Raw genomic sequence first — 20713 nt, forward strand, 5'->3', positions numbered from 1 at the left:
CGTTTTGTGGTAAACTTTTCTTTGGCTGTCACTTCTTCACCCTGACACACACACACACACACACACACACACACACACACACACACACACACACACACACAACGGTCAGCGATTCTCTGCGCGATCAACCTCTCATATGTTTAAGCTTGCTGCGGGAGATTTCACTTGTCATGTTTGCATAGTAAGCTAACGATTGATAATACCATGTCAGAGGAATTGGTGCGCAAATTATCATCACTCACCAATCAGTGCTGTCGCTCTCTATGCACAGTTCGCGCGATTGCAAAGTGAAAGCAAAAAACAAGCGCAATTTCAAACGCGATTTCAATATGTCACATATTGACAGTGGCTCACTGAAGCCAATGACATAATTACCCAGCTACATTTCCGAAAGAATGCAAAAGCATTGACATATATTTTTCCTTCCTACAATGTCGCTAGCCCCGGGATGTCAGGCAGGCGATTTTGCAAGCCCTGTATCTGATTGAGGAATCACTCATCTTTGGAAAAGAGAGTTTATTACAGAGAAATGGCTCTTTCCAAAATAAAAGCTATACTATACGCTTCTTCTGGGCTATATTCTCAGCAGCATATTGTAGCGGGTCAGGGCTGTTCGGGGTTCTGTTTCGTGACCGGCCGGTGCGCCAAAAGAAGGCACCTGGACATTTGCAGGACTTTGTGTGGGGTAATGGGGTCGTCGGGGACGACTGACCCCTTAGGTGGGGGCTATGTATTGGGTCAGGGCTGTTCGGGGTTCTGTTTGTACAGTTATGTTTTGTTTATGTTGCCATAGTGACGGATGACGCCCTCTCGCTGCGACGGTGTGTCCTTCCGGGGTCAGAGGGCGCCCTGTGTGTTGTTGTTGTTGCTGTGCGGTTGCCGCGATGAGCAGTTAGCTAGCGGCAGTGTTCTTCTGCAGATGTCAAACGGCTGTGCTCCCTGGCTAGCTCACGGGAAGCAAGACCAAACGACACCTCCGTCTCCTCCTTGTCTGAGCTCGCCACAATATTAAACATATCAGGTCCCCATAAGGAGAATCATGTGCTAACGGCTGTCTAAATGACTCGGGTAAAGTTTGTAGCATGCATGCTTGTTTTTTTTTGTCTGCTTCCACTTGTCTTTGCACTAGGATGATGTCAGCGTAAATGTGCAGTCATATTCGTTGTGTTCCCACTAGTGCTGTCAGCATTAATCTCGTTGAAATGTCGTTAACGCCACAACACGGCAAATCTCCGTTAACGAGCTACCCTTGATCGCCCCGTGCATGGGGCTAGACGGCCAACACGTTAACGAGCTAACTGCGCTAACACACTAGTCCCCACCCATGTAATTGAGGATTGCGTGGCACATCCAGCATACTGTTTTACTTTAGGCCATGACGCGCTTACCTTCAGGGTCATACCTCACATGAAAACCAAAATAATTCCAAACGCCAGATCTGAATGAGGGTGGGGGAGGTTCAATTTGCCATGTTGCAAGGAGAGCTTAACTTCTGTCTCGCTAGCTTGCCCTGCGCTCTTCCTTCTGACGATGCTGTCTGTGTTGAACGCTCAGTGGATCTGCGCTCGACAGTGCAGCCTAGGCGGAGTAGTCGAACGCAGATTCACTGAGCGCTCAACACAGACAGCATCGTCAGAAGGAAAGTTGATAAAATAAATTACAAATTTTGTATTGTTCGAACGGTTCAATATCGATACGAGTATCGTTGCACCCCCCCCCCCAAAAAAAAAAAAAAAAAAAAAAAAAAAATATATATATATATATATATATATATATTTTTTTTTTTTTTAAGTTTGGATATCTGGGGTTTGGGGTTTCTGCTGATACGAGCACTGATCTGATACCAGTCTTAAATTAATAAGCTGGGTTTCTCTTTGTGAGAAAGAGATTCGGCAATCGCTCTTTTATGTGAAGGACAACATTATGCTTGCCTCAGTCAGGTTTCAGAGCAGCCAAAACATGAAAAACAACCTAGCACAGGGGTAGGCAACTCCAAACCTCGAGTGCTGGTGTCCTGCAGGTTTTAGATTTCACCCTGTGTCAACAGACCTGAATCAAATGATTAGTTCATTACCAGGCCTCTGGAGAACTTCAAGATATGTTGGGGAGGTCATTTAGCCATTTGAATAGGCTGTGTTGGATCAAGGACACATCTAAAACCTGCAGGACACCAGCACTCGACGCCTGGAGTTGCCTACCCCTGACCTAGCACAATAAAGTAAATCTCTAAATCAACCAAAATCTAACTAGAATCCAATAAGGAGTTTAATGAGGAAATCCAACAGAAGATTCAGGGATTCCTAACTTTAAAAACCAAAATGTAATAAATTAAAATGTCAAATAATCTAAATTTACTGGAGTGGTTTTAATTAGTAAAATAATCCAGGGTGGGACCATTAGTAACATGGTCCTCCTAAAATCCAAAGACAGACATGCTAATTGTTGATTCTAAATTGGTCGTAGATGAGGATGTAAGCATAAATGTCCTGTCATAGACTGCTGACCTGTTCAGGTTTTTCTCTACTGCAGCAGGTTTAAGCCCCCAAGTTTGATAAATGGTTAAGATGATGCGTGGAACTAAACTAAGACTGTTTATTTTATCCACCTAATTTATTTACATTCTTTAGTTCAGCTTCAACAGTTTGTCTTCATTTTTGATACAAGCCACAACACAAATGTTTCAGTGATTGTTTAAATTTCAGGAGTGCAGATACTGCAGCAGTTTGCCAATTAGTTTCTTGTTCACACTTCTTCCTTTTCCTTTTTAGCACTAAGACTGGGGTATTTATTTATATTTGCCTATATTTAGGGGTAGACTACAGCGAGGCACAAGTTAAAATGCTTACTGGTTACTGTGTTAATGCCAATACGTCACCCGTAACTGCAACACGAGCGACGTTACTGCATATTGTTGTCATTTAGAGTCTGTGCACCTCCTGCCAGAGCGACATAAAGATTGTATTAATCAAGTTTGCGACTACTGGTTATGCTAACTTAAAATAAAGAACTAAAAGCTTCCCAACAAGTGTTAAACCTGACATCATACACTGGGGTCTTCTGGTATTTTCAGTTCCATAACTTTATACAGTTATGGATTGATTTGTTTAACTTTTCCCACCGATATGATTCCTGTCTTGCATTGACGAATTCCTAATTTCCAGCAACTGTTGACATGTTTGACAGATACTGTATAAAGTGAAAAACTGAGTGCTGGAAAATAATAAGCCACTCTGTTACACTTTCTCTTCTTAGGGCTGGACAAAGCCAAATGCTTTCCACGTTTGCATCACTTCTTACAAGCTGGTGCTGCAGGATCACCAGGCCTTCAGGCGAAAGTCTTGGCGCTATCTGATCCTCGATGAGGCCCAGAACATCAAGAACTTCAAGTCCCAGCGCTGGCAGAGTCTGCTGAACTTCAACAGGTCAGTGGAGACTGTTTGTGTATATGGGCCCACATCAGAGAGTGAAACCTGAGGCTCAGTGGATGAGGCATGGCCTCTGGATTTTTTTTACACTAAATTCCAAAGTAGTTTTTTGTTTAAAAATAAATAAATAAATAAAAATCTTTTTTTTGCATTTTAATGAAAAAAAAAAAGATTTATAGATATATTTTGGGGGTATTTAGACTCATGGACAGCAAACATGAATATTTGTATGTACAACTTCTGATTCTTATTGAAGAAAATCATCCTCCTTTCTCTATAATGCTTTCAAAGACATGGTGTCACTCAGTACCATTTGACTTTGAATGTATTTGAAATGCACTGAACTGTTAATCTACAGGCCACAGTTGTGTGTAAATATCTTCACATTTAAAAGTGTTTGTTCTTTTCAAAATGATTGTCATCATTTGGCTGGTGGCCGGGGCCAGCTGGTGGTAATTTCTCACTGTTGTGTGGCGCTCCAAAGAGCCTGGCGCTTGTGCACATGAATAGATGCACGCTCTGAGAACGCACACCTTTATACAGGCTGCAGCGATTCGCTCCGATGATAAATCAAGATTACAACATCATCAGTATGAGGATGTTTCACAGTACCGGCTGAATAGAGAAATACTTGCACAGCATATTAAAAAAAAAAAGATCCGTTAGAAGTTTGAGAGTGCCTCTCATGTTCAGCATCAAAATGTTGGTTTGTGAGCTTTAAAGCAAATAAAGATGTGCTGCAAGATGCACACTTCAGCGTGGATTGTGCACTAAAAGCTTTTTTAAAAATAATCTATAATCTAAATTGATACTCAGCCCCAGTGAGATGAGCGTAGCCATGCCGACGGTGTAACCGCAAAAATATTTCTACATGAACCTCAGGATTTCCCAGCAGGACGTGGTGTTATTTACTTCACCTGTCAGTGGCTTTAATGCTGTGGCATATTTGGGTTTTAAAAAGAGTTTTATGATTTAGACTATTCCAGCAGACAGAAACACGACTCCAAATAAATGGTTATGTTATTTGTTTGATGGATGTTATAAACTCTTTATGGGGTGAAGATTGCGTTCTCAGCTTGCTGCACCCATGTGGCTAAAATGAGTTAAAGCATGTTTGATATCTTTAGCAGCTGAAAACTCGTATTTTCCTCTTCGTACTCACCTGAAGCTTGAATGATACGACTTTTTTATTTACGTCTCTCCTCGTGTCTGTGCTGATCATAGCCACCGGCGACTGCTGCTGACAGGAACCCCTCTACAGAACAGCCTGATGGAGCTCTGGTCCCTCATGCATTTCCTCATGCCCCACGTCTTCCAGTCCCACCGCGAGTTCAAAGAGTGGTTCTCCAACCCGCTGACGGGAATGATCGAGGGCAGTCAGGAGTACAACGAAGGCCTGGTTAAGAGGCTTCACAAGGTGCTGAGGCCGTTCCTGCTCAGGAGGATCAAGGCTGACGTGGAGAAGCAGATGCCCAAGAAATATGAGCATGTGGTGCGCTGCCGTCTGTCCAAGAGACAGCGATTCCTCTACGATGACTTCATGGCGCAGGCATCGTAAGTTACTGACTCAGCAGGAGGAATTCAAAGTTAATGTAAATTTAGTTTGTGTTTTGAAACGTAGTCACCAAAAGAAGGTGAAACTGGAAAAAAAAAAAATGTAATTGAATTTGACCCTAAACCATCTGATTTACAGGACCAGGGAAACGCTGGCCAGTGGTCACTTCATGTCTGTGATTAACATCCTCATGCAGCTTCGCAAAGTGTGCAATCATCCCAACCTTTTTGACCCTCGACCCATCCAGTCTCCCTTCATCATGCAACCCATTATTTTCCACACAGCCTCTCTGGTGCATGACGCCCTGGAGGTATCTCCTTTGAAGGTAAGCCTGAAAATAAAAAGCTTTCATTTGTTCAGAAAGTTGAGCCTGATGGCGTGATTTTTAATCTATTCTAACTTGCTTTTGCATTCTCAGCGCTGCGACGTTTCCATGTTTGACCTTGTTGGTTTGGAGAGCCGCGTGTCCCGTTACCAGGCAGATGTCTTCCTGCCACGCTACAGGGCCAGTCGCCAACTAATCCAGGAGATCATGGAGTCCCCCGAACCTCCTCCAAGGCCCAAACCAGTCCGCATGAAAGTCAACAGGTAAAGGGGGAAAAAAAGAAAGAAAAGAAAAATGCAGATTTGGATACTTGCAAATTTACATGTATTTTGGTTTTCTACGTTACCTGTGTTACCATACCTGTGACATTTATTACATGATATAATTATTGTCCTAAGTGCAGTAGTTCCCATATTTTATGTGTGTCCTCTTTCAGAATGTTTCAGCCGCCTCCTAAAGGTGATAATCGCCCAGTTCTCCTGATGAACAAACCTACCTGCTCCGTCCCCCCTGCAGCACAGACCCCCAAACCACCTCCAGTCACTGAAGTCACCTCAGCTCCTGCACCCGCTCCTGTAGTTCAGCAGGGTAAGCAAGGAATGAAACACCCTTAAAAAGGTGAAACATAAATTTTGCACGTTTTTTCTAATGCATTTTTGTTAAATTTCAGTGGTCTGTTCAGTCGCATCCACTCCTCCTCGCCCATCTCTTCATCCTACCGCTCAAACTGCAGTGAGGTCCAATGCTCCAAAAGCGATGCTGACTGTACGGCCTCCCACTGCTCCCTGCACAGCCACTATCCCAGCTCAGCCGAGTCCAAACCCCAGCAATGTCATGCCCCAGAGGGTCCTGCTTAGTCCAGATATGCAAGCTAGGTTGCCTTGTAAGTACATTTATTTCAAAGCAGATAAGCTGTGATGTTGTTGAAGTATTATCTCATTAAAACTCTGAGCCTGGGGACAGTTTCATGAGCTCCTGTTCAAAATGTAAGTCTCGTCCATTTCTCTCTTTAGATGAAGCATATTTTGAGCGTCTCGGTTTAGATTTCAATTTAATGATTGTTTACTCATTTTCATTGCTGGTTAAAAACCACACAGGAACACAGTGTGTACTCTGCCTCAGGTTGTTTCTTAAGGTGCAGGTGAAAAATAAAGATGGCAGTGCTTAGAAAATCTCAAACACACTTTGCAACTTCTAAAAATGGATCAACCATTAACATACAAGAAAGAGATTAGTCTACTTTTAGTTACAGGAGTCTGTGTGTTCTGTTATTTTCGACCATTCAGTAAGAAAACAAAAGGTATTTGGGGGATTTTTATTAACTAAATGCAGTACAGGTCTCTGTCATTCATTCATAATTAAATTAATTTGTGGTAAAGTGAATGAATTATTATTTCTTACCTACGTGTCTCTTATTTTTCTTCCTAAGCTGGGGAGGTAGTAAGTATAGCCCAGCTGGCTTCTCTGGCAGGTCGGCCTGTGTCGTCGTGTCAAGGAAGCAAACCAGTCACCTTCCAGCTTCAGGGCAACAAGTTGACTCTGTCTGGAGCACAGATCCACCAAGTTCCAGCAGCTTCCTCACGCCCAGTTCAAGGTTGGTGTCTCCCACTAACTGTGGGTTTTCTAGTTTTCACCGATCAGATTTTATGGTTAGTAAAAGGTGTAATACCTCGTTTTGTTTGAACTTCAAAGTGTCATATTGCTGTTTGGGATAGGGGGCTGCTCAAAACAAGTTGTATTATCATTTTTACCTACATTTTGATGCCAGGATTACTTCTGAGTCAAAATATTCTATGCATGTTAATTAACAAGAAAACTTGGGTGCAATCATGTAAATATACTAAATTTAGCCATACAGGCCCTGGAAGTTTGATAGCATTTATCTATTGTGGTTATAGTTTAAATGGGACCAGGATATCCTTTGACCTCATTTTTATCTGATTTGAAATCAGACTAAAGATTAAAGATATTATATGTTTTTGGATTTTTGCAGAATCCCACTGCAGCTGGACTGCTTTATATTCAGTTATGCCAAAGTCTTTTAATCCTTCAATCAGAAGATAATCCACATTGGTCTGCTTCATTTAACTGATGACTGTTATTGTCCCATAATTGTGATTGATTTCTTATTTACATAAATCCCATCCCGTCCCATAATTAGGGAATAATTAAAGTCCTTATAACAGTCTGGTTCACTGTCACTCTACAGGTAATGTGATAAACCTGGTCCCCGGTGGCGTGCAGCATCACCTCATCAGCCAACCTGCACAGGTGGCTGTCCAGAGTACAGTCAGCACACACCCTGCAAACAATCCCTCTGCTGCCCCCCCTGCTAATCGCCTGCCACACAACACCACCTCTCAAGGTGTTAAATCCTTCTCCCTCCTCCTTTTATTTTAAGTATGAGACTTCCTGCTGGATATATGTAACCCATGTTTGTATATTTAATGTTTTCCAGTGTCCTCAACCATGGTGAGCAGCCCTGGGGTCGTGAAGATCGTTGTGCGTCAGTCAACAGGCAAGGAGGGCGGGCCTGTGCCCACCCTGGCTGTGGCCCCTTCCCCTCGTGTCGCTCCCCAGCCATCCCCTTCCCTGCACCCACACGCCAACACGACCCCCGTCAGGAACACCGCTCCACTGCAAATTGCCCAGCGCACCCCTGGTCCTGCTACCGCCCACTACACCATAGCTCCTCCCAGAAACCCTAGCTCAGCCCCGAACCAGCCCCAACCCCCTCGCCCTGTCCTCAAAGTAGTGCAGCCTCCTCCTCCATCGAGCACAGAACAGCCAGGTGAGAGAACGGGCTTGAGCTGTTATTCTCACTGAGCTGAAATTCAGATTGAATTCAGATGAAATGAAGATTGCATGACAAACCGAGCTGGGTCCAGTTTTTAAGCTTTATTTCTTCTTTTCCCTAACAACCTGCTGCAAGTTAATAAAATTTAATGTATAATGAAACATACAGGCATGCAAAAAGGTATTTTTAAGTAATGAAAATAATTGGATTTGAAATCGAATAACACAGAGATGCAAAAGAAGAAGAAATAAAAGTGAAATTGACTTTAAAGCAAATCCGTATTGAGTTTTTTACAGGAGGCTGTTTTCTCTTCTGTCTTTCTGCAGCTCCAGCTCAGGTGAGCGCCTCTTCTTCTGCTCCAAAGACCTCAGCAACACCGCGGGAAAGTAGCAGCAGCAGTCAGACAGCAGTTAGCACAAAGTCAAAGTCCAATCTGGGTGCAAAAGCCTTCCCTCCACCCAGGAAGGTGCCTCGTCCTGCTCCCCGTTCGCCTTTCTACATGGTAAGCAGTTTGTCCCTCTTGGACTTCACCTTTTAGATATTTAAAGCATCTGCAATCATTTTTTTTGAGGTGTTACCCAATACTTCTTCACCTAGTTAAAATAAATGCCCCCCTGTACTGAGACAATCTAATGTCCTGTTATTTTGGAACCATGCATCAGCGCTATGTAGACATGAACCGGGACGTTTCTAAACTGAAAAGATGCATGAAACATCAGTTTAAAAAAACAACAACAAACAAACCAAACTTTATGTGCCAAATCTCAGAGCGATGGAGTTGTAAAGACAAGTTTGATCATAGCATTCAGTCAGCAGGGCTCAGCTCACTAAAATAAAACTACATAATCAAAGAGGTTTCACTGTTACGCACAGGTATGGATTTGACATGTTCCGGCTTGTGATACTGGCTCCGTGAGACTTTTAGAAAAGCTTCCACAAAGAAAATTAAAGGTTCATTATTTTGCTTTTACATCAGGATAAGTTTGTTATACTCATAGCTGCCATACCCAAACTGTTCCAACAGGTTTTTGCACTTCAGTAGCCGACTTGTAAAAGTGTTTTTGAAGTCTTTATGTGGATCACAATGTTTAGATTAAGGCGGTATGGGAACATTAAAAACCATAATCTATGATCTTTAAATTTTATTGGTTAAATTGAAGCATGTCAATAAATTATATACATCTCTGATGCCAGTTTACCAGTTTGGCAATTTTTTTTTTTTTTTTTTTTTTTAATAATTGAAATTCATTCATCACCATCGGCATACAGCAATAAATGATTTAGCCTACCTTGTTTAGTAGACAATAAACTGGTTTTATAGAATAAAATGTCAGGCTCAATAAAACTGGATTAAAAAAGCTGACAAAGTGCAGTAAAACACCAGAACAGAAAACAGATCAGCTCAGTTTATCAGGTTGAAATAAAGTGTAAGTGTCAGCGTTTTTCCTCTCCTGTGGTGCAGACGGTGGTCAAGTTTATCAATGAACAATAAGTTTGTCATGTGAACTTCAAAGTAGATTTTTTTTTTCCAGTTTATTTCCGCTGCCCCCAACTGGTAAAGGAAATCAATTACAATCATTTTTTCTCCATTGTACATTTAAACAAGACTGAGCCTGATATACGAGCATGTTTTTCTTAAATATGCTGTCAACACTGCCCTGATTTCTGTAGCCTCCATTTACTTGTATCTCTTTACCTCAACAGTCATGGCTTGCAGACTCCGAGAAACAGCAGCACGACAGCCGGCTGGACTTCATCTTTCGAGTCAACGAACTCCACTGTGGAGCAAAGCCCATGTACGGTCAGGAGGTTCTGGACTTCCTGACTTTCCTGCCCGGTCGTCGTCCATCACCTGCTGCCCTGAACCCTCAGGGAGAGTGGGGCCGCTCTGGCCAGAGCAGCTGTCTGTATGCACAGCAGCAAAACGAGCACGACTACTGGTTTCACAGTCACGCTGTAAGAGAGGCCATCCACAGCATCGAAGGACGGCTGGAGCTGCTGAGTGACATCATAGACCGGTACTTAGCTTAACAGTCGTTTGGTTATTTGATATTACAAAGCTTCAGCTAAGGAGAAGGAGCTAACTTTGCTGTTTGTTTAGGTACACATTTGCAATTCCTCCAGTGGAAGCTCCACCCATCTCCATGCACTGCTGCCATCCTCCGCCATCTCTGAACCACAAGCAGGCAGTCTTCTCCTCCATGTTATCAGCTGAAGTCACGCCGCTCACTCGCAGCCTCCACCACGTCCAGTCCTATATGAGGACACAGTTCCCTGACCTGAGGCTCATACAGTACGACTGTGGTGAGTTCTCAGTGTGGTTTTTTGTTTTGTTTTGTTTTACAGAAAACCATGGAGCACCTTGTGGCAATCCACACCTACATCAGACACTCCTAATCACAAAATCTAAGGTTTAAATAAAAACGGTGTTGACTTGCAGGGGTGACACAAAGCAGGAAAATCCAGGACTGTCTAAGTATCCATTCTCACCTATAAGCCTTTGACAGGATGTTTGATAAGACTGTCATTTACTAAGGTGGGGGTCACCCACAGCTTAGATCCCATTCATCCCTCATCACTGACTCGATCCCAGATGCACACTGGCAACAACTTTAGCAAAACTCTCGACTGTACTGCAAAATTGGCACTAAATTTTCTTGAAATAGTATTTGGTTAGTCTTTTCTTTCCACCACTGTGTTTTATGCATAAAAGGCTGCTTCAAAGAGTTTACTCCATGTGCGATTATTAAATAATTTTATGCTCCTGCAGCTTGTTTTGCTTGCTGGTGGCTCATTTTGTGTCTTGTCTCCTGTTTTCAGGTAAGCTTCAGACTCTCCACACGTTGCTGCGAAAGCTGAAGGCGGGAGGCCACAGGGTGCTGATTTTCACTCAGATGACTCGAATGCTGGATGTGCTGGAGCAGTTCCTCAACTACCACGGACACATCTACCTCCGTCTGGACGGCAGCACCCGGGTGGAGCAGAGACAGGTCAGCAGTGATGGTGTTTTGATAGCGTAATCTTCACCTGTTCCGCTTCCAGGCAAGAACGAGAAAGCTGTAGTCTGTCTGTGATGCTCATTTCCTCTGTTTGTCTTCTGCACGCCACCACCAGGCGCTCATGGAGCGCTTCAATGCAGATCGACGCATCTTCTGCTTCATTTTGTCAACCCGCAGCGGCGGCGTCGGGGTCAATCTGACCGGGGCCGACACTGTGGTGTTCTACGACAGTGACTGGAACCCCACCATGGATGCTCAGGCTCAGGACCGATGCCACCGAATCGGCCAGACCCGCGACGTCCACATCTATAGGTGACTTTCTTTTTCCCTGCTTTTACTAAAAAAAAATAATCCTCACATAAAAACTTTCCCAAATCAAAGCTCACTCCCTTAGCTAAGATTTAAGATGCTTTGTTGTCATTATGTAGTCACATAATGAAATTCCGTGTGGTAGTTCTCAGCTTAAAGTCAGACACAATACTATAAAACAGAGACAGACATACAATAAATAAGCATACACAATAGAGGACTCACAGACAAAAGACACAAAGAGAAACAAAAAGCTGAGAGCACAGAGCCGCTGCATTGAACATAAAAAAAGAAATGTTGTCAACATCTGTTTGACACATACGAGCGTTCATCTTGTTTGACTTAAACTGATGAGCATCTCCTACCTTCTTTGCATAATTTCAGAAGCAAAAGCAACAACAAAAAAAAAAAGTAGGAATAAAAATCTAAAGTTTAAAATGGAAATTGGAGCTCAGTAGTCTCTGAATTTAAAAGATCTGCAGAATCTGGTTAAACGCTTCACACCACCTGGTCAGCACCAACCCATCTGGGTGTAGGGGGAGGTTTTATACACCCGATAATCATTGGCCCAGTGAAAAATAGAAATGTGATTTTTAAAAGACTAAATCGTTTTATGTTCCTCCTCAGGTTGATCAGTGAGCGCACGGTGGAGGAGAACATTTTGAAGAAGGCAAACCAGAAGAGGATGCTGGGAGATATGGCTATCGAAGGAGGAAACTTCACCACGGCCTTCTTTAAACAGGTATCACGTTTACACGGGGCCTTCTTTGTAAAATAAATGCCCTTCAGTCAAGCCTTTTTTTTTCCTTCTTTCTTCTTTTGTGTCTGGATAAGCTCAGTGATTCATCTGTGCATGATTAATAGTTGAAAGGCGCTCAAACATGTGGGTGGGTGCTTGGTGCATAATTGAATACAGTCACTGGTATCATGTGAAGGGATGTTTTTCCAGTGCTGGATGACAGGCCGAGACCTCATCCCCCTTTTAATTAAATTTGTTCAAACTGTCTTTTATATAAATACTACTTGTGCTTTTTTTTTTCTTCTTTTTTTTTTTTTTTTGAAGTATAATGGAGTTTCTTCTAATTGGTCTTTTTGAGTTTAGTGTGTTGATGACATTAAGCAGTTCAAGTGCCTCTTGTTTTCTCTGTCTCATCAAGCACACATAACCCGTTCTGCCTTTGCTAAATGTGTCCGACTGTCACTTTGTTCCTCAGCAAACCATCAGAGAGCTGTTTGATGTGAATGAGGGGGAGAAGAGGGAGGCGGCGGTGGAGCTGTCGGTGCCCCAGGCTGAGGAGGAGGAAGCCGTCAACAAGCAGAGCACCACCATCCTGGAGCAGGTTAGAAACTTGGTGTACTGGATATTTACCACCCACCTTTTGGTGATTACCAGGAACAAAATGTACGTTTACTGAAAGTCTTAGATGCAATATAAACTGAATCAGGTTTTTGCTCTCAGCCTATTGAAATGAAAAGCTTAAAAAAAAAAAAGATCTCCTGTTAAAGGTGATCTTCTTATGAACTTCTGGACTGTTTCAAGGACTTTTCAAGAATTTAGCGATTCCTTTATTGACATTACTCATCGATTCAATTCTTGCTTGATCAACACTGGGTTCTCATTGGCTCTGTTTTGACATCTAAGCAGGAACAAAGAAATTACATTCATGCAAATCAATTGTATACTGTGGGTCAAATGTTTGTTGAGGTATTTCCCGTCTTTGTTGTGATCAGTGTTCAAACTTTGCTCAAAAAAGTAATTATTACACAGAACACTTTTCTCAAAAGTAATGCAGTACATGACTTAATTACTCCTGGGAAAAAGTACTTTGTTATACTACTTGTCACATTACTTTCACTCTGCGTTCTTGGCTAGCTTAGCGTTAGCATGCTGTCTGGGCAGATTCTTTTAAAGAACCGTTGTTGGTTTTTTTTGTGTTAGCACCATAATGCAGTTGTTTCTGTCCTGGGTATGCAAGTTTCCACTTTACCGTTCATCTCGTCCTTTTGTACAATAAAAGTAAATGTTCAAATCCATGCTCTAGACTGCTTCGCTATTTTCCTCCTCTGACACAAACTGAAATCAGCTGATTGTGCAAGAACCGTAATTGAACTGGTTTTCTTCAATAACTGGTTCTCGATTCCCATCCCTAATGGCTCCCAGTTTTGTCGCTTGATCTAACACGAGAACTCCTGTCGTGTTCCTCCTCTACTTGTGCCCTGGCTGTACTTGAACTCTTGATCTCCTCCACCGTGTCAAATCCTTGATAATGCACATTTTCAAAAATGTTCTTGCACTGTGCCGTGTGCTGGGACGCACCACAGTTTAGATAATTTCTGCTGACACCCAGGGCTTAAAAATGAAGCCATCTGAGGCTGGCTTTGAAAGCAAGCCATCCCCATATTCATGTAAACATGTATATGAGGATGGCGATGGTGTTAAAATGCCCAAATTTACAGCAGGACTAAACCCATTTATAGACCAGTACAAAAACATTTCTGGACTCTATGGATAGTTTCATCCTTTTCCAACTCTGCAGGAGACGGAATTTATAATAACTCCTCCATCTGGTCAGGGTGTTGTAGCTGCTATTTCTCCCCTCCTCCAATTCCATTCACTAACCTGGACCACTGTTTGAAAAGAATACAATAGAATAACTTCGGAGATTCGACCAATTTGACTAGGCTAAGTTATTTGATTTTTAAAACCTGAACTTTATTTCACCCCTTGTACGCAGACATAATCCAAGAGTCAGGAAAAAGTTTAACTCCTGCCACATTTATCATGCTTGTGGACATTTACCTGATTATCTCCATCTGTTTGCTTCAGGCGCTGTGTCGTGCCGAGGATGAGGAGGACATAGTGGCGGCCTCTCAGGCCAAAGCAGAGCAGGTGGCCGAACTGGCGGAGTTCAACGAAAACATACCGCTTGATGACGGCGGGGAGCAGGAGGAAGTGGAGGAGCTCTCTAAAGCCGAGCAGGAAATAGCCGCACTGGTGGAGCAGGTGAGTAAAAACACATCGGCTATAAAAATGTATAATATAATAAAATATTAATGCTCTGCTGAATCTTTGAATTACAGTTTGTTTAAACGCACCTTTTCCTCTGCTTGTCTTTAGCTCACTCCCATTGAGCGCTACGCCATGAACTTCCTGGAAGCTTCGTTAGAAGATGTGTGCAAAGAGGAGTTGAAGCAGGCTGAGGTAAAATCACAACTTTCAACTTCAGCTTAATAATTAGTGATTAATACTTGAAAGTAATTTAGACAATAAAGGGAAAAGCAGGAACGAGAACTAGAAAATATTTGATTTCGGTTTAAGTCAAACATTTTTAACTTGATAAAACTTTAAAGAAAATCTTCTCCTCTTGTGTGTTTAGGAACAGGTGGAGGCTGCCAGGAAGGGTCTGGACCAGGCAAAGGAGGAGGGCCTGAAGCTCCACACATCATCTGATGATGACGAGGACGACTTTTTGTCAACACCAACTTCTGCTGAACCCGCCCATCCAGCTCCAGCCCGTCGTGGTCGTAAACCCAAGGACAAGACTGCCACCTCTACAAGGACTAGCGGCCGACTCCGTGGGGCCTCGCCTGAAACTGAGCCTGAGCCCACGACTCCCAGAGAAGTGCCTGAAAGATCCCGCTCAGGTCTGAGAGGACGAGGAGCTGCCAAAGACACAGGTTCTGCGTCTACGATCCCATCCCGCACAGACCACCACAAAACGTCATCATCCACCCGGGTTCAAGATTCCTCCAAATCTTCGAAAGCGTCATCTCCCGCCAGAGATCACCAGAACGCCAAAACCAGGACTCAACCAAACCGCTCCCATCCCAGCCCAGTGCCTTCCCCTCCTACAGCCTCGCCCCCTGGTGGGAAACAGCAGTGTGCTGGGGAGACGGACAGTAAAATCTCCAAAACGGGGAGGGAGGAGAAGGAGGTGGAGAAGGAGAGGAGGGCGTCTGAGTCATCGCTGGAGTCCAGCTGTCCGGCGGATCATCAGACTAAGGATGATGACAGTAAAGACTGCGCCATGTCTCCTCCCTCCACCAGCTCACGGTCGCCTCGCAAGCGGCAGTCAGCTGACGGTGAAGTGCTGCGGGGACTGGTTGAAGATTCACCATCAGCCAAAGTTCTGCGGAAGCTCCCGGGCCGGCTAGTCACAGTGGTGGAAGAGAAAGAGCCACGAAAGAGGCGGCGGCGAGGAAGTGGGACGGGAGGTGGTTGCTCTTCAGAAGAGGCAACGGCGGAGGACAGCGGTGCTGGATTTGTTGACGAGCCGAACAAAGAGGACGCATCACAGAGTCAAGACGGCAAAACTAAAGAGACTGTTACCAAATCCCCTCTGGACCAAGACGCTACCCCAAGTCCGCCTGTGCACCCTCAGCCTGTCAGAGGCTATCCTCCATATTCCCCTCCTCATCTGTCTCCTGACATGCCAGTGCTGAGGAATCTTCCCGTGCGGCGCAGATTGGAAACCGAATCTCGTATGGCTGCCCAGATGGGAGAGCAGCATCTAGGGAGAGGACGGGGAGTGAACCAGTCCAAGAAAACGGACATCCCACCAGGCAGAGACGCTGCTTCCGCCTCTGCTGCGGAGTCCAGCGTGAACTCTCTCATGCCACCTTTGAAAAGAAAGAGGGGCCGGCCCCCTAAGACTCCCACAAGACTACCTGAACTTGACAACGCATCAACCACATGCCCACATCCCATCTCGGCAATTGAGGAAGGAAACCCGCCACTGTCCCCTAAACGTAAGAGGGGTCGTCCCCGCAAGGACTCAACGACCACGCTAGAGACCGTTAATGAGAGTCAGAACACTGATCTATCTAAAAGTGATTCCAGGACAGAACTGACGATCTCAGAGACCCCGCCTCCTGCTGCTATTTTTGAAATGACTCGGTCTTCACAGTCGACCAAAGCTGATCAGACAGACACTAAAATTGAGGCTTTGGCCCCGCCTCCAAATCCAGCCTCCTCAACAAAGTCAGATGAAGTTTCCACACCTGTCTCACTTCCCACTTCACCTGCACCCCAGGTGACCTCACTGATCTCTGAGACTGCCTCTCCCCAAGTGGTTGCTTCAGCCCCAGCTCCAAGTCCAGCACCAGCACCAGTCCTCTCTTCTTCCACATATACCTCCACCCCCGTCAGCAACACAGCTCCGTCTCCACCTGTCAGCGATGTCTCACCTCCTCCTCCAGGTGTTAAACCAACACTTGTGGTTTCCACAGTTTCAGATGCTGCTGTTCAACCAGCTGTGGAGGCAACCACCACCACAACCACACCAATTACACACTCCACTCCACCCACTACGTCATCTTTCAAAGCTGTTAAAGACCCCACCCCAACACTCACAACAGCTGCTACCACAGCGTCTGTAACAGTTAGTATTACACCACAAGTCACCACTGCAATGACATCACCTCCAACTACTTCTCTTGTGAAGGACTTGCCACAAGCCTCTCTAGCCTCCACACCCTCCAGTCATCCTGTATCGAGTCTGGATACAGTTTCACCCAAGCAGACCCCTCCAACTACACCTTCCCCCAAACAGACCTCCCCAGCTCCATCTTTACCCAAGCAGAGCCTTCAAGCTACAGCTTCGCCTAAACAAGCCCCTGTAGCTACACCTTCCCCCAAGCAGACCTCCCCAGCTCCACCTTCGCCCAAGCAAACCTCCCCAGCTCCACCTTCGCCCAAGCAGACCTCCCCAGCTCCACCTTCGCCCAAGCAGACCTCCCCAGCTCCACCTTCGCCCAAGCAGACCCCTCCAGCTACAGCTACAACTGTGACAGCTCCAGTAAAAACAGCACAAACCAGTATGTTAGACTCAATCCAGACAGTGTCTGACAAGACTTCTACATCACCACCAGTCAAAACAGTGGCACCATCTTCTGGTAATACAGCTCCACCTTCCCCTCCAGCCAAAGCAAAGACAATTGAGACTGCTAACAAAAGCCCGGCCGAACAAGCATCACCAACTGCAGAGGTTCAGGAACATGTAGAGCCCGAAAAGCCTTCAGCATCAAGTCCAGTCTGCACGCCTCCTCCAACTACAACTTCCCCAAGTGCTGTTACACCTGCAGAGGCAAAGAAGGCTTCAGCAGCTTCATCACCCCCAGCAGAAGGAGTAACAACACCTTCAACTGCAGCGCCATCCAAAGTCCTCACTTCTTCTTCTCCTCCCAAAACTGCAGAAAAGACTGACAAGACACCTCCGGTAACAGCTACAACATCAGCATCACTGTCTGTCACCATAGCTACATCATCACCAGAAAAGTCTGCTTCCCTAGGGTCAACAACCACAACCATCACCCCTGCTTCAGTAGCTACAGTCACAGCATCCACAACCAAAACAGCTCCACCCGTGTCCACTACACAAACCTCTGCAGTCACTTCCTCTCAGCTACAAACTTCTTCATCCACAAGTGTTCCTGCACCATCTCAGACCGAGGAAGCCACACCTGCTCCCATATCCGCTCCCTCATCCACTCCCCTCGTTGCACCATCTTTAGAGCCATCAACAGAGAAAGAGTCAGCTTCTAAAAGCGACCAAGAAGAGGTGACAGAAATGGAGGCTGAAGCTGCGATGAGTAAGGAAGACGACGACAAAAACTCAGACATTAGCCAGTCTCAGCCTAAAAGAAGAAAGGTGGAGAGTTCCTCTGAGACCAAAGAGTCAGGAAGGCCCCAAGGAGTGGGACGAGAAACAAAAACCACAACCCCCATTCCGAAAGATGAAGCTAACCCTCTGGAAGAAGAGAAAACTACTGAGGATCAGAAACCTGCTATCCAGAAAAGGTCACTTAGTCGCCAGAGTAGCCAGGAGTCTGCTTGCTCTTCTTCGCCATCGTCTGGGTGCTCTACCTCCACCCTCACCCGCCATGCCCACCACAAGAGGACCTACGAGAACAGACATCCTACCAAGAAGAGGCGAGTGGATCCTACATCAGAGGCAGGGAAGGAGGACAAGGAGGAACATGGCGAGGAGGAGGAGGAGAAGATAGAAGAGGGTAGTGAGACGGACCTTCCCCCCACTGCCTCTCGAAGGAGGCGCTCCAGGTCTCCTTCCTCTTCCTCCTCCGACTCTGACAGCAGCAACAGCAGGAAGGAGCACCGGCTCACTCGCTCAGCAAAACGCAGGCTCCAAGATCAGGAGAAGGAAAAGTGCACCAAGGACAGGAAGGGAGCCAAACCAGCACGCAGCTCGGACAGAAATGCGTCAAACAACGCCAATGCGTCCACAGGAGGAGAGTCGGGCAGCGATACGTCTTCTGTTAGGATCACCAGGAAGTCTGTGGGATCACAGCCGCCACAGGACACTAAAACGCTGACCAACAGCACGCCCTCGCTACCTCCTGAGCCAGAGGTTCTAGGGAAAAGGTGCTCAGCACTCAATGCAGCAGCCAAGCTTTTAGCTATGAAAGGCAGGGTGGACACCCCAGGCCACACACCTCGGAAAGACTCCACCCCTAAAGCTCCTGCGACTTCCACCACTGCCCCTTTGGACAAAAACCAAAAGCCTAAAAGTAAAAGTGTGCCAGCCTCTCCTCAGAGCAACTCTGTGACCAATAACAAAAGCAGCAAACCTTCAACACCCAATCAGGCGAGCCGATCTACATCACGCTCCACCAGACAGTGCCCTGGCTCTCTGGTTCCACCCTTAGAGGTGGAGTACAAGAGGCCTAAACCAGAGGAGAAAGAGAGAGGGAGCAGGAAGTCCTCGAGGGGCAAGGAAGGCGAGGGAGAGACGCGATCGTCGTCAAGGGGCCACAGCGCCTGCAGCAGCATGAGCAGCGATGGCGAGGGCGACTGCGGCGGACGCAGCAGCAGAAGCCGCAGCAGCAGCAACAGCAGCCAGCGCACCCTCAGCTCCCAGAACACGGAGCACCGAGGTTCCCGCTCCCGTGCCACTTCCTCCGGCAGCGAGCGGGAGAGGGACCGCAGCCCTGAGCGGGCAAAGAGCCGTGACAAAAAGGAGAAACAACACCGAGAGAGTCGCAAGGAGAGCAGGAGGTCCCAGAAGCTCTCGCAGGATGTGACCAGCAGCTCGGGAACCGAGGGGTCAACGCCAGACAGGGTGCTACGGAGTGTTGCTGCACTCGCTGCAGTGCAGGCCCGCTCACCGGCCGCAAGCACCCGCTCCTCCTCAAGCCAACAGCGTCACAATAAGACATGATTGGAGTGCCAAAGGGGAGAATTAAAAAAAACAAAAAAAAAACAGAAGCGAGGGTGTGGCGGAGCGTGATACGAGAGCATGACGTGATCTCCAAGGTTGCTGCTTTGTCTGCACTCTGAGGAAAAACAAGAGCAAACTGAGTGCTGCACAAGCCAGGGACCTCACCGCCTCTCGGGCCCTCTCCCTTTCTAGTCGGGGCACGCCAGCTCTGCTTTTGAGCGCTGGGGGAAGGCTCAGGGACGCTGGACTGACAGTAAACAGGTGGCGCCGCTGTCGAGCGTCCAGATATGTGGACATGCCGTGGATAAAACTCACCACTTGGACTCGGAGGGGGTGGGGCGTGGGTGGGACAAAAGGTGCAAGTTGTTAGTTCACATAATGTACTGTAATCATTAAAAGACTGGAACACTCAGATGCTCTGTTAAGACAGGGTTAACGGCGCCCTCTGCTGGGGTTACCCATGAAAAGTAATTTGTGTGACATTTAAAAGTCTCGAGTGAGCGGTTGTATTGTAAGTTGAAGGTTTTAGAAAGTTTGGTTTTGAGATTTTCTGTCCTGACTATTGTTTCTCTGTAGTCAGTTGATAAGTTATGCATATTTTATTATTTCTTCCAGGTTATTAGGAAGAGAACAGATCTGTCAATGTGATCTTTGCTGCACTATGCTGGAGCTCGTCTTTTTGTTTGGCCCCTCCTCTCCCCCTCTTTGTTTATTTTTAAAAAAATTTATTTTCTCCATGTCACTTTCTGTTCATCGGATTCGAAAATCCAGCCTTGCATTTCTCTTTTGCACATCTTTAATAACGTGGCCCTCGGCTTTTTTTCAGTACACCGTGGTGTTGTGATGCGTTTGTTCATCAACTGAAGTTGATGAATTGGTTCCTGGTACCTGACGATGTTTGTCTCCAGTTTGGAAAATGTATTATCTTTAGTCACACCACAAAATCCAGCTTTCATCCCCCCAAAACGTCCTAAAGGCAGTTTAAAAAATTACTTGTCACAAAAAGCCAAGTAAATGTTGAGAACTGAATTTAAGAGTGCCTCTGTGGCCAAATGGTTTTGAACCTCAGATTGCCTTGTGAAGCACCTGAAGCAGGGGTGTTAAATTTCTCTTATTCGGTTATTAA

General features: G+C 45.6%; 1 protein-coding gene across 6 annotated transcripts in view; it reads left to right on the forward strand.

The window, feature by feature from the left end:
- Positions 1 to 19932, forward strand: part of srcap (Snf2-related CREBBP activator protein) — a 39326-nt gene extending 19394 nt beyond the window's left edge. For 2 of the 6 annotated variants that reach the window (XM_086304367.1, XM_086304366.1), the window contains 19 exons: positions 3253 to 3422; positions 4650 to 4979; positions 5119 to 5305; positions 5399 to 5568; positions 5742 to 5893; positions 5976 to 6188; positions 6735 to 6899; positions 7515 to 7670; positions 7764 to 8096; positions 8429 to 8604; positions 9807 to 10120; positions 10204 to 10406; positions 10923 to 11092; positions 11217 to 11413; positions 12038 to 12152; positions 12625 to 12750; positions 14238 to 14414; positions 14529 to 14612; positions 14788 to 19932. In XM_086304367.1, coding sequence (XP_086160493.1) covers positions 3253 to 3422; positions 4650 to 4979; positions 5119 to 5305; positions 5399 to 5568; positions 5742 to 5893; positions 5976 to 6188; positions 6735 to 6899; positions 7515 to 7670; positions 7764 to 8096; positions 8429 to 8604; positions 9807 to 10120; positions 10204 to 10406; positions 10923 to 11092; positions 11217 to 11413; positions 12038 to 12152; positions 12625 to 12750; positions 14238 to 14414; positions 14529 to 14612; positions 14788 to 19587 — 8238 coding nt within the window. In that variant the 3' untranslated portion in view covers positions 19588 to 19932. The remainder of the gene's footprint in view (positions 1 to 3252; positions 3423 to 4649; positions 4980 to 5118; positions 5306 to 5398; positions 5569 to 5741; positions 5894 to 5975; positions 6189 to 6734; positions 6900 to 7514; positions 7671 to 7763; positions 8097 to 8428; positions 8605 to 9806; positions 10121 to 10203; positions 10407 to 10922; positions 11093 to 11216; positions 11414 to 12037; positions 12153 to 12624; positions 12751 to 14237; positions 14415 to 14528; positions 14613 to 14787) is intronic. The other 4 variants (XM_086304365.1, XM_086304370.1, XM_086304368.1 and 1 more) reach the window with 4 other exon arrangements.
- Positions 19933 to 20713: the final 781 nt, after the last annotated feature.

The sequence above is a fragment of the Aulonocara sp. 'chitande type north' Nkhata Bay genome, linkage group LG8 (assembly GCF_057382095.1).
Source record: "Aulonocara sp. 'chitande type north' Nkhata Bay isolate Kocher_YH1m ecotype deep benthic linkage group LG8, A_spYH_male_GT1.1, whole genome shotgun sequence".
In the NCBI taxonomy this organism is placed as follows: domain Eukaryota; kingdom Metazoa; phylum Chordata; class Actinopteri; order Cichliformes; family Cichlidae; genus Aulonocara; species Aulonocara sp. 'chitande type north' Nkhata Bay.